Consider the following 18,814-nt stretch of genomic DNA (forward strand, 5'->3'; position numbering starts at 1 on the left):
GGTACTGTGTTACACTTATGTAATTTTTTATTATACATGTTGTTTGTAATTGAATAAATTGTACCCTGTCATGTAACAGTTATTAGTGGTACCCCTATTGTGTCATTGCAATCAGGACGACACGCAGATATGTTTGAAAGCTGATAAGATTGCACGATGCTAAGCTTTTGGAAGGCAGGAGAACACGGGTAATAAAACCAAGGCTGATAACATAATATCGACATAAACATCCTACATGACATGTCAATCACATAATAGAAAAACACAAACATGTACAAATACTGTCCAATGGCGTAGTCAAGGGGCGTCTCCATGGCCACGGGCGCGCTTGATGCGCACGCCCGCCGACCACCGTCTGGTAGCTACTCTGTGACACGTCTGGTCGGTGGAGAACGTGAAGGGGTCGCATGGAGGGTGGCGAGGTCGTGCACCATCTGCAGGGGTGGTAGGGTCGGCCTGCGATGGCTGCGTCAATGGAGGTGCCCCCGTTGTCTACGACAGGCCCTCCTCATCGGCCAACTCTATCAATCAGTCGTCCGTCAAGGAGAGCGACGAGCCGAACACTGCGTCGAAGGATGGTGGATGTCGGTGAATCAGGAACCAGGGGTCCCTGAATCCCGAGGCCAGGCCAGCAATCCGCCACGTGGCGCCATCCCGTGGGGTCACCTCCGCGAGGTAAAAAAGACTAAGTCCCGGGAGAGGGCTCTCGGGGCCACAGTCAGTGGCCCCCGAGTACCCAGATTCCCCGATGATCTGTGAAGACTAAGTGACGGGAGGAAAGTGCTCGATGAGGTAAACGGTGACCCCAGAGCACCCGAGTCCCCCGACGACCAGGAGAACCAAGTACCGGGAGGGGTGTGCCCAGGGCTGTGAGCAGTAGCCCCCCGGGCCCCCGAGTACCCCGAGGACCCACTGAAGGAAGTTCCGAGAGAGAGTGCTCAGGGCTGCGAGCCGCGGCCCCCGAGCACTCGGTTCCCCGAGGATCCGTACGAACATGCCCGGGAGAGAGTGCTCGGGCCATGAACAGTGGCCCCCGAGCACTAGGTTCCCCGAGGATCAAGGAAGGGCGCTCTCGGGAGAGAGTGCTCGGGGAGGTGAACAGTGCCCCCCGAGCACTCGGTTCCCCGACGACCCAGGAAGCCCCCTGACAGTGGCCCCCACAGGGGTCCAGCGATGAGGTGTCAGCCAGTGAAAGGCCCGAGGCCGCATTTAAGAGCGCGCGTGGCCTGTCACCTCCAACTGCTCCCGCCACGCTCGGTGTCAGTTCCTGCCATATCCTGGCAGAAGGGCGTGGGGACATTAAATGCACGGGTCCCATCCCGCGCCATCCGGTGCGCCTCGGGATAACGTCGCAAGGGCCGAGGCGTTCCGTCTGCCGCGCTGCTGTGGCAGGAGAACAAGTTAGGACGGGCACGCCAGGCCGCTCTGTGGCTGCCCGGTGGGCCCTCTCCACGGCGCCCGTTGCCAGTGCCATTATAGCGACTGATGACCAGGCGCAGGGCACGTTTTCAACCCCCAGTCACTTCGCACAGAGGCTATGATGACGCCCTTTCCATTTATGGTGCCTTGGAACTCGTGCCCTCCCATTCGGGGCACGCTATTGCCGGCGGGTATTTAAAGCAGCCGGCAGCACGGACAAAGACAAGTTGGAAAGCAAGACAATCTCTGAAGAAGTGAATATCTCTCGGCAAGCTCTGCACGGTTGAAGCAGTTAAGGAAGTAGAGAAGATCGAGAAGGCCAAGAGCACCCAAAGCCAACAGATACACACAGATCGAAGAACAAGGAGCCCAAGGCTCTAGGATAGACAAACATTCTTGTAACCAGCAACATCATTGAGGGACATTCTTAGGGCATTTATAGCATCCATACAGGAGTAGGGTGTTACGCCTCCGTGCGGCCCGAACCTGTCTAAACCCCCAGTGCATTTACTTCATTCTGCACTAGATTATTCCACCCCGCCAGCCATCGCATTCATATCCATTTATTTCTCCGGTAAACTTATTCAGGATCATCCCCCCCGGCCGAATCTCTAAAAATGGATCCCTCAGGATCCCTGCGACAGGAGTTAACCATCCGACAGTGGAACTATTGCATGGTACAACTCTATCAGATGTCATGCATCACATTATAGTTGAATTGAAAGATACAATCCCGAGTGATACCATTGATAGTGATGAACCTGGAACTGAAGTACCCAAGAGGAAACCCAGAGTTGGCATGTAATGCAGGGGTGGTGGCTGAGACGACGAGGCGGGTTCCATGTGGAAGTGTGTCAGCGTAGCCTGAGCACATGACAGTGACCTTATCTATGTGGTAGGCCCGACGACGTCCGGTATCCTCTAGCACGAAGCATGTCGAAACTCGTCGAGGCAATGCCGTGCCAGCCGATGCAGACTGGCTATCAGCTTGCCCAGGTCAACCCGCGGTGGGACCGACTCCCAGCGGTTCACGAAGTGTAGTAGCTCTGTGCCGACGTCCCTGCACATGTCCGCCTGCTATGCCTGAGCGACCACATTTAATAATGAGAATGAAAGTCAGTACAATGAAATAGCCTCACGTACCATTACGTGGTACGCCATCGCTGGCTCCGTAGCGAACGTGTCGGTGACCTCCGGCTCGTGCTGTGGTGGCTCCGGAGGCACAGGGAAGCACCTAACCCGTGTCACCTCATGGAACCAGCACAAGTATGCGTCCTCCGTCCTAGGGTTGTAAGGCCCGCTGCGGACGTGGACATGTGCAGCCACGTCTGCCCACTTGTCCACCCACGCCTGCAATACCCCTCCAAGTTGCATCGTACGTGATGTCCTGACCCTTCCTCGTCATCCTACAAGACAAAGTTATGATTACGGAACAGATAACATGGATAGTAAAGAATATGTACCAACAAATACTTACAAGTGAGTGATGTTCGTCGGTAGTCGCGATAGGGCGAAGTGTTGGTGATACCCGAACTGCTTGAACACTCTGTCCGGGTAGTAGGGCTTGACCGTGACGTCGAACACTAGCCATCGCCGTGTAAGCCAGAGAGCCTAGTCCCTATGGCACAAGTCGGAGAGGCAATAGGGGCTCGCGTCGTGACCGCCTCGTGGTCGTACGGTGTCCAGCGCATCCTGTTCGTCTACAGCTGGTCGAATGCGGCAACGAATTGTGCGTACGAAGAGTGTGTCGTCCCCGTCGCCCATCTTGGCTGCATGAAAAAGGAAAATGTCAGGCATATATACTTCATGAAAGAACAATACTGAAAAAATGTGTTAACTTGTAATACTTACGTCACGCTTGCACCAGAGCGAACCCATCACAGGGTCGTCCACTGCGTCATGCGGGCCGAACTCGTCGGGGAAGTAGAAACACTGATTGTAAGCGTCATACAACTCAGGTGCGGGCGCCCTATGTCGAAGCGCTCGTACAACCACAGGGTCAGGAGCAAAGGACAACAAGTGATCGACTCGGACTCACTCCTCCTGCAGCAGGCCTCACACAACACCCGGTACATTTGCACTAGGACTGCAGATCCCCAACTGAACTGAGGGACCAGCTCTAGGGGTCGTCAGCAAATCTGCTGCGCGAAGAAGAGGAACCACTTATTAACGGTGTCCGCGTGCATGCTGGTGAAGAGGACCCAACCGAACAATCACAACAGGTATGCCTCCAAGTGCTGTCGCACTCTCCAATCCTCTGACTCTAGCGTCAGGCGGTCCACCCGTAACTGTTGGACCCATGCCTTTGATGGACCGTGGGGCGAGTCGAAGCCCACCTGCTCAGGCTACTGACCTTCAGGGATGACTCCGTGGAACCTAGCCAGAAGCATGTCCCTCCACCCGGTGTGCAAGTCCAGCCCCGAACACTGCAGTCCTCACCAAGGGCAATCCTAGTATCATGGAGACGTCCTGCAGCGTGTCATCTCACCTACGGGTATGTGAAAAGTGTGCTTCTCTGGTCGCCAGCGGTCGACCAATGCTGTCAGCAGTGCCCTTTCTAGGGGAAACGGGGGGGGGGGGGTGGTCTATTCCCTAGTCGGGTTGAGGAGACGGGCTAAAGGAAGGAGATCCGATGCCCTCAACCTACGGAAAATAAATAACGTGAGTAAACTATCAAGTTATTTACAACAACAAACATATAATGCACAAAGTTATGACCTCGGGATCCAACGCTGGTCAAACCTGCAGAAGTGGTCTGGAGTACGCAAGTGCAAGGACGGGGTACGGGTCCGTGCCATCCAAGTGTGTCCGATGCGTCGCATCGATCACAGGGTCGATGAGCTCCATACCTGAAAGCAAAAAGATTGTACTGCATAACATAATGAATACGACAAGCATAGAGTAATGCAATGTAGACTATGCAAAATAAAAATTGAACTCGGGAGAAATAAAACACAAAGAATAATACATAAATGAAACACAATATTAGGAGAAACGTAGCAGGCGTATCAAAGACATCATAGAGTACAACTCATCAACGAATTATGAGTACATTCAAAAGTTGAGAATATTACAACAGGGTCTAAATATTACACAAAATACAAAGGTTATCAGGTACTTTGAATAAAACATAATATAACATGATCCAAATATAACATCACATACTCAGGTTGTCCAGTAACTCCAAATAGTATATAATACAACATGCTCCAAATATTACAACACATACTCACATTATCTGAATATTACAAGGGTTCAACACATAGATAGATGAATATTACAAACATAGAGCGCCATCCAATTAGTAATACAACATAGAAACAGTCACGCATTGCTTCAAATAATAGTCTCGTTTGAAGTATTTTTCTTCTTCTTTGGCTGGCGTACCGGGACACGCCTAACCTTCTCGCCTGATGCCAGAGTGTCCATTGGATACTGCTCGCACTACCCCCTTGAATGAGGACCTCCGCATACCAGGCACTCCTTCCGGGCACGTGCTCCCTCAGCATTGTCCATATCATTCCTGATACGCCGAGTCTTGCGTCGCCCCTTTGTGTCAACCTTGCTGTTTGGATTTGGAATCCAATACGAACCATTTTTAGGCGGCTTCGTGAAGTCCTTCACTGCCCACCACTCAAGCAACTTGCCGGACCAAGTCCTTTCTACTGCTTCCTTGCGGTGGAACGGTGACACGAAATACTCCGACTCTATGCTACCCTTTGCGCAACTAGCTTGTGCATGAGAGCAAGGTAAATACATCAGTGATGGCTTGCTACATGTGCACTCACACTTGTTGTCCGCTGGCCATAACCTGCATTCCATTGTAATGTCCTGCCTTCCGATATCCAGTCCGCTCTTGTCACAAAACGTCACCTCGAAGACGTGTTGACGGTTACCAACATTATGAACTCTGTGGGACTGACCCTTCCCGCTCTTCTCGTCCATGTAAGACATAATCTTCTCCGTGTACACCTTTTGTGGGTTGCCCATATGTAGCATGGCCTTACTGTAACGCTCTTGGAGATATTTCTTCGTTTCACGAGTGACTCCCTCCACAATTGCAAACCAATGGCAGTGACCTATTCCCATTCATTACCTAATTGTAAACCTCAGCGAGGTTAGTTGTCATAATTCCAAAACATGAACCATCAGTATCCACAATGAGTGCCCATTTCTCTAGTGGTTCGTGTCTGATCCAGTCGGAGAAACACTTAAACCTCCTTCCACCCTTCCTTCTCCTGGTCACACTCTGCAACTCATGTGGTAAAGGCTCTAGGCCCTCGGGCTCCTCCTCCCTTGGTACAATTGGCTTCTTCAATACTTCATCCATATGCTTACCAGTTAGTTTATCCAGCTCTTCTCACAGTGAATCAAACTTTCTCCTTTGGTTATGTTTGCACAACTTCTTAAAAAGACCCATCAACCTCTTGCTCCTGAATTGTTTGTAGAAGTTTGCTCCGAGAGGCCGCATGCACCAACGGCTATGCAAATTTTAGCCACAACAATAGCCCGCCCGCACCACTCTGCAATGTGTTGAAAGCATTCAACAAGCCTGCATGACGATTGTGGAGTACACACACGTTAGGCCTGTTACCAACAATACATCTCTTAACCCACTTCAAGAACAACAACCAACTATCCGTAGATTCGCGTTTGACGAATGCAAAGGCCAAAGGCACAACCTGGTTCTCACCATCTACGTTGATAGCTGTGAGTATTTGCCCCTGTATTTGCCTGTGAGGAATGTCCCATCCACACACATCACCGGCCGGCAATGTCGGAATGCCTCGATTATACAGCCAAACGACCAGAACGCCCGCTGAAGGACTTAATCTCCATCCTGATTGACAAAATTATGAATATCAATACAGGTGCCCAGGTTCCTCCCCTGAATAACCTCTAGCAGGTAAGGTAAGTTGTGGTATGAGTCCTTATATGTGCCAAACCTCTTCTCTAACACCTTTTATTTCGCTCTCCATGCCATGTCATATGAAATCTCATACTCAAATCTAGTGCTAATAGTATGCATAACTCCAAATGGAGACATACTAGCCTTCTTCACAATCTCTAGGTACATCACATTTGCAACATAATCAGCGCTCATATTCCTGTGTGCGTGCAGAGGTCGCTCAAGTTGCAAGTATGTGGCTCAACAATAAATGCTACCCATACTGTGTCACACCTTAGCAAGAATCCACAAACTCGCTAAGTGCAACCTTCAGCTAAACATTTGACATCATATGTCTAAGGATTAGATATTACCACCTTAAACTCCCTCTTCTCCGAGAAACATCATCTCTTCACTGCATGCTGTAGATGGACCTTGTCATGAAACATTTGGCCTTTGGTCACCACAGAATCATACTCCCATGCTGATTTGTGTCCATCGTTCACCGTCAACTTCTCCAATGCAAAATTTGTTCATTCTTCTGGAATTCCTGCACCAGAGTCCACAAATGTGCGGAACTCGTTGTTATCTACCTCCATCTAATCCACTAGTGCCTCGTCCCGCTCTCCCTGATCAACATGCATCGCGGTCCAATTTTCTTCCCCGTCGTTAAGTTCTTCTCTTGCAGTCTATATCTCAATCGGTGCACTAGTCTGCAGGGGTACCTCCGGAACCACACTCTTCTGTACCTCCTCAGGGATAATATTTTTCACCAACAGCTTCTACTGTGCTAGGTCCAGCTTGTGTTGATACAGCATCGCTTGCTTCTACAAGGATGCAGTGAGAAAACCCCCGTCACAACCCCAGTGACACAAATTGCTGCTATTGCTTCAAACATGTAACCTCCAAGAGCTCCCACTGCCAGCCGGTTCCTCGACGTCTAGGAAATAGAACCTTCACCGTCAATCGTTGATATATCGGACTAAGTTGCAACAGATTATACAGGCATCCTAACACTTGGGACCATCGAATCTCTCCCAGACTATGCAAATCTGTGTCCATATACTGGAAGTTACTCAGATCCACCCCACTGTCACAATACATGACATATCCAGGGTCGTAAAAAACCCTAAACCCCACTACGGTCGACATACCTGATTCAACAACCATACTATACTAAGTCAGGTTAAATAATTGTAACCAATATACAACATCTACGACTACACAATCTATTCAACCTTATCACTTGTATTCTACATAACCATCAAATATCACCACTAATTTACTCTTTCTGTTCGCATTGTACCATTATAAATGTATTGCTGTCAAAAACAATTACTGCATTTCTATTCTAAATATCCTATAGCTATTAAATATTTGTACTATATATTCATAATAATTCAACTTCAAACTAGCCTATATTGTCTAACTATTGAAAATCCACAATAATTCAAATGTACAATTCCTTCATCGACAAAAATTATATACATCTAATAATATCCAATTTTCATAATGCTATTAAATAACCTGTTTTAATTCTACATTACCGAAATTTTAAATTTTTTTCAACTATTCAACATTGCTAACTAACTATACTATATTTTCTAGCTATAGTTAATTCCAAACCATATCTACTCTACTCTACTCTAAATTTTATATCCTTATTTTTTCTAAATTATGTACTATACTGAACAATTCTCTAATAGTCTCTAACTATTTTCCCACTGTTTTCATAAGTATTCCTAATTTCAAACTATTTTTCTACTATTTTTCTTACATCACCTACGATTTTTTGAACTACTACTTATTGTTTCTAATTTTCTAAGTACTTCTAATTCTTCTAACTACGACTACTTCCTAACTACTCTAAATTTGTAACTAGTTCTAACTAATTAAAAAAAAACACTTACCGGCACCACTGCACGCCGGCCGAAGCCACCCGCACGCTCGCTGCCGCCGCTCTCGCCAGACGCCACCACCCGTCGTCCGCCGTACACAGTCGCCCACCGCGTCCCGCCGCCCACTCTCTACGTACGGTCGCGCGTGGGAGAGAAATCGGCAACCGTGGAATATATGAAGGCATGTCGGTATTCAGAATGCTGACAGTCGTGCCGACAGGCTATGAGGAGTCGTATGTCGGTATTCTGAATGCCAATATACCGTTACCCTGCATGAACTGCCTATATGGCACCACCCTTTAGGTGGGCCCACAACCTGTCGGCTTTCAGAATGCCGATAGGCCCCAGGCCCACTGCCACATAGACTATCGGCATACGGACTCTTGTTGATATTCCGTGTACCAACATGTATCTTTTCTTGCATTTTTTTAATTTGGTTATTATTTTTTTAATTTTCTAATAAAATAATATTATTAAAAAATTTAATTCCTACACCTTTTCCCGTGCTAGATACAGATTGCTTCCTTCGCAACGTGCTTCTTGCTATTCAGTCACATTGGCGATTATTTCACATTCAGGTTAAGAAAGGCTCTCGACAGTTTCGATGCTGTATGTCTATGACATCCTCAAAACCTTTTTTTTTACATCGTCAAAACTTGGGACGCAAAAGCTCGGTGATTATTTACACTAGTACACTTGTAATTAATAATTTTACGATGAAAACATACATATAAAATCAGAAACATTACAATAAAATCAAAATTTATTATAAAATAATTAACTGAATAAAGCATATGCATAATAACACCATGCATAATTGCAATTTGACCACGCATACTTAGATAAAACAAAATAACTAACTTTAATTTTTCTGAACTATCTATATTCTGATATACACAAGATATTATCGTACTACTTTAGGGATGTTGTCTTCAGATTTGTTCTGGTTATACTTTAGAATATCTACCAAAAAAACATTTTTCTCAATTTGTAGCCATCCTACATATGCATTATACGTTAGTATCAAAAATAATAATTGTATACGCTTTTGGCTCATGTGTTAATTATATATCACTGTGCGACGGAGAAAATTTACTCTACAAATTATTGGTTATAGTGGTCTTCCATTCCACGCGCATAAATCGGATAACGAAGTAATGCAGTAGGATGAATTGACATAACTGAAGTATACTTCATCATGAAATTGGCTGGCTTACACATGGCAAATAATCTGAAGTACATCAGCATGCCAACACTCTTAGAGCCTGTTTGGTTAAGCTGCGGCTTTTAGTTGAAAATTTACTTTTCTGTGTTTTGTCTTCTAATTATTTGCTTTTTACTATTAGTTTTTGCTACAAATTTTTAACTTCTTAACATATCAAATGTCAGAAAAACTCCTCTCAACCAGCTTCTCAGTTTTTATTTTATTTTCTTGAAAACCAACTTTTCAAAAACCAATTCAATAGCTAGGTTATTTGGTTCGGCTTTTAGCTTCCGAGAAACAAAAATCAGAATAAATCGAACCAAACACAGCCTTATCACGTTCACAACTTTTTTTGTGTCACTGCAACAACATCGTCTTTCGCTGCAAAGTTCAAACCATGGCATCCGTAGTGCGGCTGCGACGGATAAGTGGTTTTGTAAAACTGCATGATTGTTGACAGGAGGCAGGCAAAGTTAAGCATATCCTTTTTTTTGGGCTATATAGTTTCTTTTCATTCTTGCAGATATCTTGAGATCAAATTCTTATCACTAGATTAACTTTTGCTTAGTTAATACATAAATCTTGTAAATCATTTCAGAATTCAAAAAGATCCATCTTGAATAAAAAATGATAAGTCAGTACACGGCAAAAATAAATGATAATAAGGCAACGATTTTTGGCAAGGTACATTTGCAATGGCCTTCTAGTTATATAATGGTTTTCTTTCTTTCTTCTCATTCTCGATATACAAGCCTACTACTAAATGATGATTAATCATTATTCTTGGTAAATAAAATTAGTAGGAATATCAAAGTATTTGAGTAGACGATGGACACCTAGCTGTCATTGTTTGAGTACCAAACATGGAGTGTTAAATCGGCATGCTATTACACAGATATAACATTAATTGTAAAAAGAACATGTCATCGTTTACAAAGATGTAACAGTTTGTATAAAAATAACCAATTTGAAGACTAAATATGGAAAGAGCTAAATTTAAGAGGAGGCCATTTGCATTGATCAAGCCATAGACCTTGCCAAATCCTTCTTGTGATATGATATTTGAGTCCCTCACAATGTGAGGGAACACAATATCTTGTGAATTACTCTAATCAATGTCTTTCTGTTAAGGTTGTTATCATCTGAATAAGGCTGAAAGTGATACTAATGTAATAAGCCTTCGAAATAATAAATTATTGATTGGTCAAATGAAAAGCAGGGGCATCAGCCCCCGTTACTCAGCTTATCTTGTTGACAACGTCTATATCAGTATTTTTTTTTTCTAAAGTTGTACATAGATAGTATGAAATAGTAAATAATTGGAGGTTGGAGCAATTAGAAATGTCACACCACATATAAACTTTAGATTTTTTTTTCATATAGTGTTATGTCTCTTTCATACTTTTGAACCTGGAACCCACAACTGATAGAAATTACTTGATCTCCCCCCTTCTCGTCCCTTCTCACTTGTCCCTTTTATTTCAACACATATTATCCTTTATAAATGCTCTTTAATCTACATTCAACTATATAGACTTCCCTTGTACTTGCCGGTTGACTCTGTGTCTCCTGGACGAGCGAAAAAAGGAGAGGGAGGAGGAAGAAGAAGTTGAATCCCTTCTAGAATTTGTCTCTGGATTCATCACTGTATCTTAGATGTCTATTTTTTTGCTGCCTTGCTGGTCACCACTTCGGAATAGAAATTCTTACCTTACTTAATCATCCAGTCTCTAGGCATGTCTCACTACGTCAATCAGATCATGAGAGGCAATTACGGTTTCAATTTCTTCCCTGCATGTAGATTCTTCTTCAGAACTCCACGTGCTTGATGGTGACCTCCTCGCCGGTGCGGGGTGCGCCGTGGCAGCAGGGGCGTTGACCTCTCGGCTGTGGATGTCTCATTGCTCGTCCCGGCGGGGTGCGCCGTGGCAGCAGGGGCGTTGACCTCTCGGCTGTGGATGTCTCGTTGCTCGTCGATGCAGCTGTTTAAATCCTTTATCGCAAGATAACTATGTGCGGATTGACTCGTGGAAGAAGATGAATTATCATATGAAAGAATCGTCTAATATAGAAGACAAATAATAGATGATTGATGGTATTTTTGAAAAGAAAACGGGATCTAACTTTGTACGGTGACTATTTAATTAATTCGAATAAATAGTAGAGATTATTCAGATCAGCTATAATTGGTGAATTATATAGGAGTATAGATATTTCTATTTCTTTCTCAATTCTTCTCTCACATAAATGTCTATAGTAGAATGCAATTAATCGTAATTACGGTGACATAAAAGCCCATACGTACAGCAACCCTGGTGAATTATATAGGTCCCATAAGTATATCTTCTCTGTCCTATCTCAGAATTAGGCAGATGATAAATCTGCTTAGATGCTCGACGAGGCCTTCGTCATGATAGTCTCTAACTTAGCATCTGAAATTGCCTGATGTGCTGCATTTTCCATATATTTTCTGCCTGTAGCAGAGAGCACCGTGCCGCGCGTGCTCGTCGCGAGCGCCGACGCCGGCGTCAGCAAGCAAGACGGTGGGGGTCCGCCGCCTCCCTCAGCACGGAGCCCATCGTCGACGTCGAGGGCGTCACGTCTCCCTCCCCAAGGACACACTCGAGTCGCTCTGAAAAAAAAACACACACACACACACACACACACACACACACACACACTCGAGTCCACTACGCAGCAGGTCCATTCGACATGTTCCTCTGCGTTGGAATAATTGATGCCTTTTCCCAGAATCTTTCTTCTTTTCCAAGATTTTCAAAGGACGTGATTCGAGTGGTAGGGAGGAAGAAAAAGACCGGGACTTTGAACCAAGGAAGAGACAACTTTTGTAAGAATACGATTTGAACAAAAAAAAATTCTGAAAATTATGTTATAGTCTAGTGCCCAGCAAGAACTATAGTTACATTGTACATTTTAAAATATGGCAACCAAGGGCATTTGGTCTAGTGGTATGATTCTCGCTTAGGGTGCGAGAGGTCCCGAGTTCAATTCTCGGAATGCCCCTTTTTTTCCATGCTCTTTTTTTTTCTCACAGAAAGTTCTACACTTGGCTCCTCAGCATCAGTTAATGCTTAATTGTCATCTCGGTTTCCATTTTTTCCCAGAGAAAGAGAGGATCCAATTTGACCATCGCTGCAAAGTGTATGTAAACTGATACCTGCATTACAAATTCCTATGATAAATTCTTGAACTGTTCCAAATTGTACAACGTTACAACTGTTCCAATTGCAATTCTTGTGGAAAAAAAGTTGTTCTATCTGAAGAAAACTACAAATTTCATTGAACTGATGCTGAGGTTCCTGCATTTACTTCTGGCGCCACAACATTTCACTCGGATAAATGAGAATAGAACATCTCGTCTGAGATTCTGATGGGACAGTGGAGCATACCACGCTTGATTCCCAGAAACTGGATATTTTCTACTACAAAATCCCATGCAACCTTTCCTTACTGTTCTTTGATGTACACATTTGGGAGAAGAAAATTTTGGGCTGATACAATTAACACACTAAAATGTTTCAGTCAACACCATCTCATTTATAACAGCTGAATGGCAAACTGACCGCTGAATCCAAATCTGAACCAGAAAAAAGGGAAAGCCGCAGGCCTGGATGAATCGCTCACAGACGAGGTTTCATGCTGTCAGGGTTGTCCAACGAATTTGCGATTCCTCGGAATTTGTCATCATCCACTGAAAATAAGGAAACTTGTTCAATTGCTGCCAATGGGGATCAGTATGTACATATTATGACCAAACGAATTTCATATAAACCTATATGGAGTTCAAACTCTAAAAGTAACATCTCTCGCACCCATCCAAAGATTAAACGGGTTCTTCAACCTTGATGACAGGGAAAAAACTCATTGCAATATTGAGCCATAACGGATTCTAAAATTCGTTACTGAACAATAGGCAAATCGGAAATCTAGGAAAAATGCAACTACAGTGAATCTTGGCAAACAATAGAAGAAAAGTAATGAGATGAACCTATATTTGCACCCATGTTCAAGAGAGCGGTTTCTAAAAGTTGAGGAAGAAGCTGGAAGGAGGACATACAACTGGAATCAATTTTGCAGAAATTATGATGGAAGCGAAGGTTGTCTTTGGACGAACCTTACTACGTCCTTGTAAGAACAATATCACGCATCAACCTATCTGGAGCTGTACGGCGAGTCATTGAAGAAATGATGTAATGAGTGCTAATGACTATTGCTTTAGTAACGGAATAAGAAAATGACAATCAAAGTACTACCTGGCATGCCCGTGAAATGCTCAAATTGACCCATTGCTTGTCTTATAAACATCTCCAGACCACTAACAACTGTAGCTCCACATTCTGCAGCTTCTCGGAGAAGTCTAGTCTCTTTTGGTGTGTAGACCGCATCAAAGACAACAGCATAGGATTTAAGTGCTTGCTGCAAGATTATATCTGTCATTAGACAAAACTGCGAAGGAAGAGTAGATTGATTATAATTGGCAGTAAACCAGACAAGCAAGTTTAAGACCTTAGATAAAGGAGTTTCATTAACATTTGGATGCATTCCAATGGCTGTTGTATTTGCAAGAATCATCCCTTCCTCCGGATGGTAGTTTTCCAACTCCGCCAGAGTCAAAGCAGGCCCCGCAATTAAGTTGGCAAGTTCTTGGGCACGTGCTGGAAAATTGAAGAAACTTTTACTTCTAAACTTCTCCAACAAGTCTTTTTTTATCATAACAGCACAATCAGTAGCCAAAAAAGTTTCTGAACAAAGACATTCTATTACAAGAAGTCTAGAACCCGATTCAAAATTTCGAAACCCAATGAGTGACATGTTAAATAAGCATGTAGTAGTCGATAAGCTGGGAGAGATTGCTAAGTTTGGAACCAGAAAGGTTAAAGGCTGAGAGGTTTGACCTACAAGACATAACTCCTCTATTTATTTGTTAAAAAAATGCTGTCATGAAGGAGCTCCAAAAGTGAATGCTGATTTTTGGCATACAAGACAACATACTTTAAATGATTCCAATGCAACAGCACACTGTATATTTTCTTAAAAGGATAAAAAAATGTAAATATTCACAGTGATAACTTAATCGTTTTCTAGCATGTGTAGCATGTAATCTGTGCATGTTAATGGTAAAATCTGTGGAGCAGAAGGGTCCAGAAGAAGTGCATACCAAAAGTACGGTTTGCAATTACAACTCTTGCTCCCTTCTCTTTTGCACCATATGCTAGTGCTTTCCCTGCACCACCAGCCCCAATAACAACGAAAAGCCTTCCAGCCAGTGGGGATGTGGTTGGATCTGTTGGTTGTGATGCTGCAAATTGTTAAAACAGGCAATTAGATTTTAATATTGATCAGCAATAATATATTATAAAGTAGTGGGATGTAGAAACCTCTTATTCCATCCTCAATAGCAGAAATAGCACCAACATAGTCAGTATTGTAGCCTACAAGTTTTCCATCAGGTCTTCTAACGATTGTATTAACAGCTCCAATGTCCTGAAGAAAACATCGTGATTCCAAATGTTACTCTGGGTGCGCTAAAGGGTTCAGCAATCTAATAAATGACAGGCAAAAGAAATGGGAATTAAATTACCCTGGCAATAGGATCGACTTCATCACAGCACCTAACTGCTGCTTCCTTATGGGGAATTGTGCAACTGCAGTCCAATTAATTGGATGGAAAGAATAAAAGTCCGGTCAGATATGGAGGAATAGACAATATAACTGAATAACATCATTGCAACAGATTATTTGGCTCACTACACTAAGATTAACTACCTGAAGCCAGCAAAGTCTAGTGAAGAGTAGGTACTAAGAAATTGAACCAAGTCATCCACCAAAAACGGCACATACACAGCGTTGAAACCCACTGATCTGAAAGCTTCATTATGCAAAATTGGGCTTTTACTGTGTCCAACTGGCTTTCCAATAATACCGAAGACCTTAGTATCTGGGCCTATCTGCCTAATATTGTACAGATTTATTAAGTCTGCAGCTGTTGGCTGTGCAGGAGCAGATTTTTTTCCTTTCTCCAGAGACCCAAAAGTAAGGTATCCACCATATTTTGGGCAAAGAATCCGAGAAATAAAACCTCTGTCATTCATCACCAGCCCAATGATTGGCACCTGCTTTTCCTAATTCATTATTCAAAAACATTACAATGTGATCTAGGAATCATATTAAAGCAACTGAGAATGAAGCATGGACATCAACACATAGCCCTAAATCCTAACAAAGAAATTTTGGATCAACTTGTGTGGTTGTGTTACAGGTTACAAAATCACAGATAATATTACTTATAAGATATATATATATATATATATATATATATATATATATATATTTGGATCCATTTACACCAGAAAGAAAGGACCACACAAACAATCTTGAATTTTAGGTACAATAAATCAGAGCTTTCATACTACAGTGTGGATACTTAACAATTGACCAGAGCAAATCTAAAGCGTGTAATGAAAATCAAGCTATCCAACTATAAATTCCATGTTTAGTCACCAGCAGTACAGTAGTTCTATCCTAGTACAACTTACTTGCCACAGATTGGGAACTTACCCACTTGTTTTCTGATTAGCAAAGTACTAAGAGGGCCATGAATCTTTTGAAAACCAACATTAGAATATGAAGAAAAGGTAACGTCAGCTGCGGATTGCACGCTACGACACAATAAACAACAGTGAGATGAACAAAACTCTTGTGCAGAATTATTTTTTGCGAATTAACTAACTAACTAACTATATATATATATATATATATATATATATATATATGTATGTATGTATGTATGTATGTATGTATGTATATGTGCATGTGTATATGTATATGTATATGTATATGTGCATGTGTATATATATGTATATGTGTATATATGTGTGTGTGTGTGTGTGTATAATCAGACGTTAAACTCACCTGACAATGAACAAGTATTTGAAACATTCTTGCCACATCAACAATTTCAGTAGCAGTTGTTGCAATTTTCACTATGTCAGCCCCTGTTGCTTGTATCTGAGCCACCAAATTTCCAAGCTCCTCTGCTGATGGAGTGTTCTCGAAATTATGGGACGAAACGATGAGCTTACAATTTTCAGGTTTCTTCCCAGAGACAAGTTTCATAAATTTATCAACAACCTGTACAACAACATGATCATAATAACCAACTGCCAACAGATTCACTGGTTCAGAAGACATATTTAATTAACATTACCAACACATGACAATCATTAATCAAGTTATTGATGAATCAACATTAAACAGGGTTTATCTTTGTGGCTGTCACTTAAGTCCGAGAAATCATAGCACGAGAATAAATTGCATCGAACTGTAGTCCAAGTCACAGATATCTAATTCTTCACTTGTATTGCACCACACAGGTACACAAACTTTTATTTGTCATTTCACCAATCATAAAGAAACAAACTGAAATCAAAGAAAGAAAACCGTTTTGCCAAACATTACTGCAAGCAGCGTAGTCTTGTGATTCACTTCCTCAAACGAAAAGAAATGCGGGTAGAACTAACCTTGAGCTCGATATCAACGTACTCGGCTCCCAGCTCCATTGCCAACAGGAGCGCCTCAAACCGTGGCTCATCTTCGCCTTCGTACTCGCCTCCTTCCCACTTCGGTCTGTGCAACCAACATCAAGCAATATACGTAGCTTAGGACGGCCGCAAACATCCTGAAACTTTCATACAAAATTGAACAGACAAATACGAATTTCTGCTCTGATGATACAATACACTCTAAAATAAAAACCCCCATTTTCCCCCTACACAATTGTTCTCTCGGAATGCGCCAAGAAGCTCTCGCACACGAGAATGAAGAACCTAATCCCCGCCCCACCAACCGGGGCGGGGCAGCCAGGCCCAGACGGGACCCACCTGTAGGTGACGAGAGCCGGGAGCGGGCGGGGCTCAGCGAGGAGGACGGGCAGGTCCCTGCGCGGCGCGAAGCCGGCGAGGCAGTCGAGCCGGAGCTCCGCCACGTCGGCGCCGAGAGCGGCGGCGGCGCCCAGCTCCGCCGCCATCTCCCGGGGCGCCCGCGCTGTCGCCGGCACGCAGACAAGCGTCCGCGAAGGCCGCGCCACCGCCGCCGGGACCACCGCCGACACCGACATCGCCGTCGCAGGCGGGGGGGGGGGGGGGTCTACTGCGCTTTTGGTTGGTGGTTGCGTAGTTCGTGCGCTGCTATGTTTGTTCCCTCCGGGCAGCTGGTGGAGTCTGACGTGGCGCGTCGCGATTGGATTGGATCGTGGCCCTCGTGGGTGTATGCAAACGCATGGACACGCCATAGAATAGAAATGCTGAAATCTACTTACTTAAAAAAAAACTCTAAACCATGTATTGTCAGCCTCTTCGTCTACTCACCCACCTCTTTCATCTACCTGCATGCGTTCCGCTCCCGATCCCCACTCAGAGCCTCTCTCCGCTACTACAAAACTGTCATTCGCAAAACCATCACATAAATGGTGCCCCATCCATCCGCCCACACCGACTCATGGGTCACGATCTGTGCGTGCGTTGTCTCCCCCAACTTGCCTCCCCTCCCCTCCCCTCCCTATCCCATCCCAATGTCTTCTTAGTTCGTTCTGATCCCCTCTAGAGCAGCAAGGCGTCGTCACGAGCCCTTTTTGTCATCGTCGAGTCGCCCTGATCACTTCTAGATCCGCACTCGCTTTCGCGCGGCAGCCCACGCCACACCTTCCCGCCGCCGTTCACACAATGCATCGGTGTTGCCCTCACGGCAGGGGCCTTCATCTGCTAATGCTAGAGGAAGATGGGGAGGTTTGGAGGAGGGATGGCAGCACGGATGCCTCCCTTACGATGGATGGAGGGGTAGGCAAAGTCAGGCTTCATCCTCACACTGGAGGTCATGTCGGTATGCTCCTCTCCGTCCTCCTATCGTTTCCAATCCTAATATCCTCGCTGATGTCACTTCCTCATGCCTCCACGGACGCAACCTCCTCACTTCTGTCCCTGACGTCCTCACCGGCTCATCGCAATCGTTGCTGCCAGTGGCCTCTCTTGACCAAGCAGCACCTGCCTGTGTGCACAACAACGCACAATGGCAGCGGTGGAAGGAGATTCCGTCGAGGACGACTCAATGGCGGGGAACTGACGAGGGAGGAGGGTGCCCCTGATGGAGAGGTTCCCTGGTGGTGTGGGCTGCGTAGGTGGTCAACGGCAGTGGAGTAGAGTAGCGTTGTAGATGCAGGGCCAACCTTGAGGGGGGTCGAGCGGGGTGGCCGTCCTAGGCCTCCAAAACCTAGGCCCCTCTTCATGTACCTATGTATAATATACATGTCTACTAATTCGTATGATAACATATAGAATTAGGTTTAAAATAGCAGGTAGGTCTAATAGTTTGCATAGTAGGACGTGGGTG

The 18,814-nt window shown here is 44.4% G+C and overlaps 1 protein-coding gene and 1 non-coding gene across 5 annotated transcripts; one reads left to right on the forward strand and one right to left on the reverse strand.

Annotated features, from left to right (window-relative positions):
• The first annotated feature begins 12,361 nt into the window (after nt 1-12,361).
• TRNAP-AGG (transfer RNA proline (anticodon AGG)) lies at nt 12,362-12,433 on the forward strand. The gene has a single exon. It is a non-coding gene; the product is annotated as a tRNA-Pro (tRNA).
• Nucleotides 12,434-12,551: 118 nt separating this feature from the next.
• LOC133904972 (bifunctional 3-dehydroquinate dehydratase/shikimate dehydrogenase, chloroplastic-like) lies at nt 12,552-17,679 on the reverse strand. Of its 4 annotated transcripts, none has more exons than XR_009907540.1 (11): nt 17,311-17,582; nt 16,951-17,056; nt 16,343-16,561; nt 15,197-15,552; nt 15,012-15,075; nt 14,809-14,914; nt 14,589-14,729; nt 13,937-14,085; nt 13,684-13,846; nt 13,488-13,592; nt 12,552-13,121 (listed from the first exon to the last, which is right to left on the reverse strand). XR_009907540.1 is itself a non-coding variant. In XM_062346646.1 (11 exons), exons 1-10 carry the CDS (start codon nt 17,544-17,546, stop codon nt 13,549-13,551), a joined length of 1,575 nt encoding a protein of 524 aa, XP_062202630.1. In that variant the 5' UTR covers nt 17,547-17,582; the 3' UTR covers nt 12,552-13,121; nt 13,545-13,548. The 4 variants fall into 4 exon arrangements, 3 of the variants coding, with proteins under 3 accessions (XP_062202630.1, XP_062202629.1, XP_062202631.1); XM_062346646.1 differs by having other exon boundaries at nt 13,545-13,592; nt 15,197-15,543; XM_062346645.1 differs by having other exon boundaries at nt 13,545-13,592.
• Nucleotides 17,680-18,814: the final 1,135 nt, after the last annotated feature.

Source organism: Phragmites australis, chromosome 22 (assembly GCF_958298935.1).
Source record: "Phragmites australis chromosome 22, lpPhrAust1.1, whole genome shotgun sequence".
In the NCBI taxonomy this organism is placed as follows: Eukaryota; Viridiplantae; Streptophyta; class Magnoliopsida; order Poales; family Poaceae; genus Phragmites; species Phragmites australis.

Coding starts and splice junctions, on each gene's coding strand:
- LOC133904972 (XM_062346647.1), bottom strand. CDS start 17,546: ATGTCGGTGTCGGCGGTGGTCCCGGCGGCGGTGGCGCGGCCTTCGCGG. Junction 14,915..15,011: donor AAGTCGATCCTATTGCCAGG/GTAATTTAATTC, acceptor TGTTTTCTTCAG/GACATTGGAGCTGTTAATAC. Junction 13,847..13,936: donor ATGAAACTCCTTTATCTAAG/GTCTTAAACTTG, acceptor ATAATCTTGCAG/CAAGCACTTAAATCCTATGC.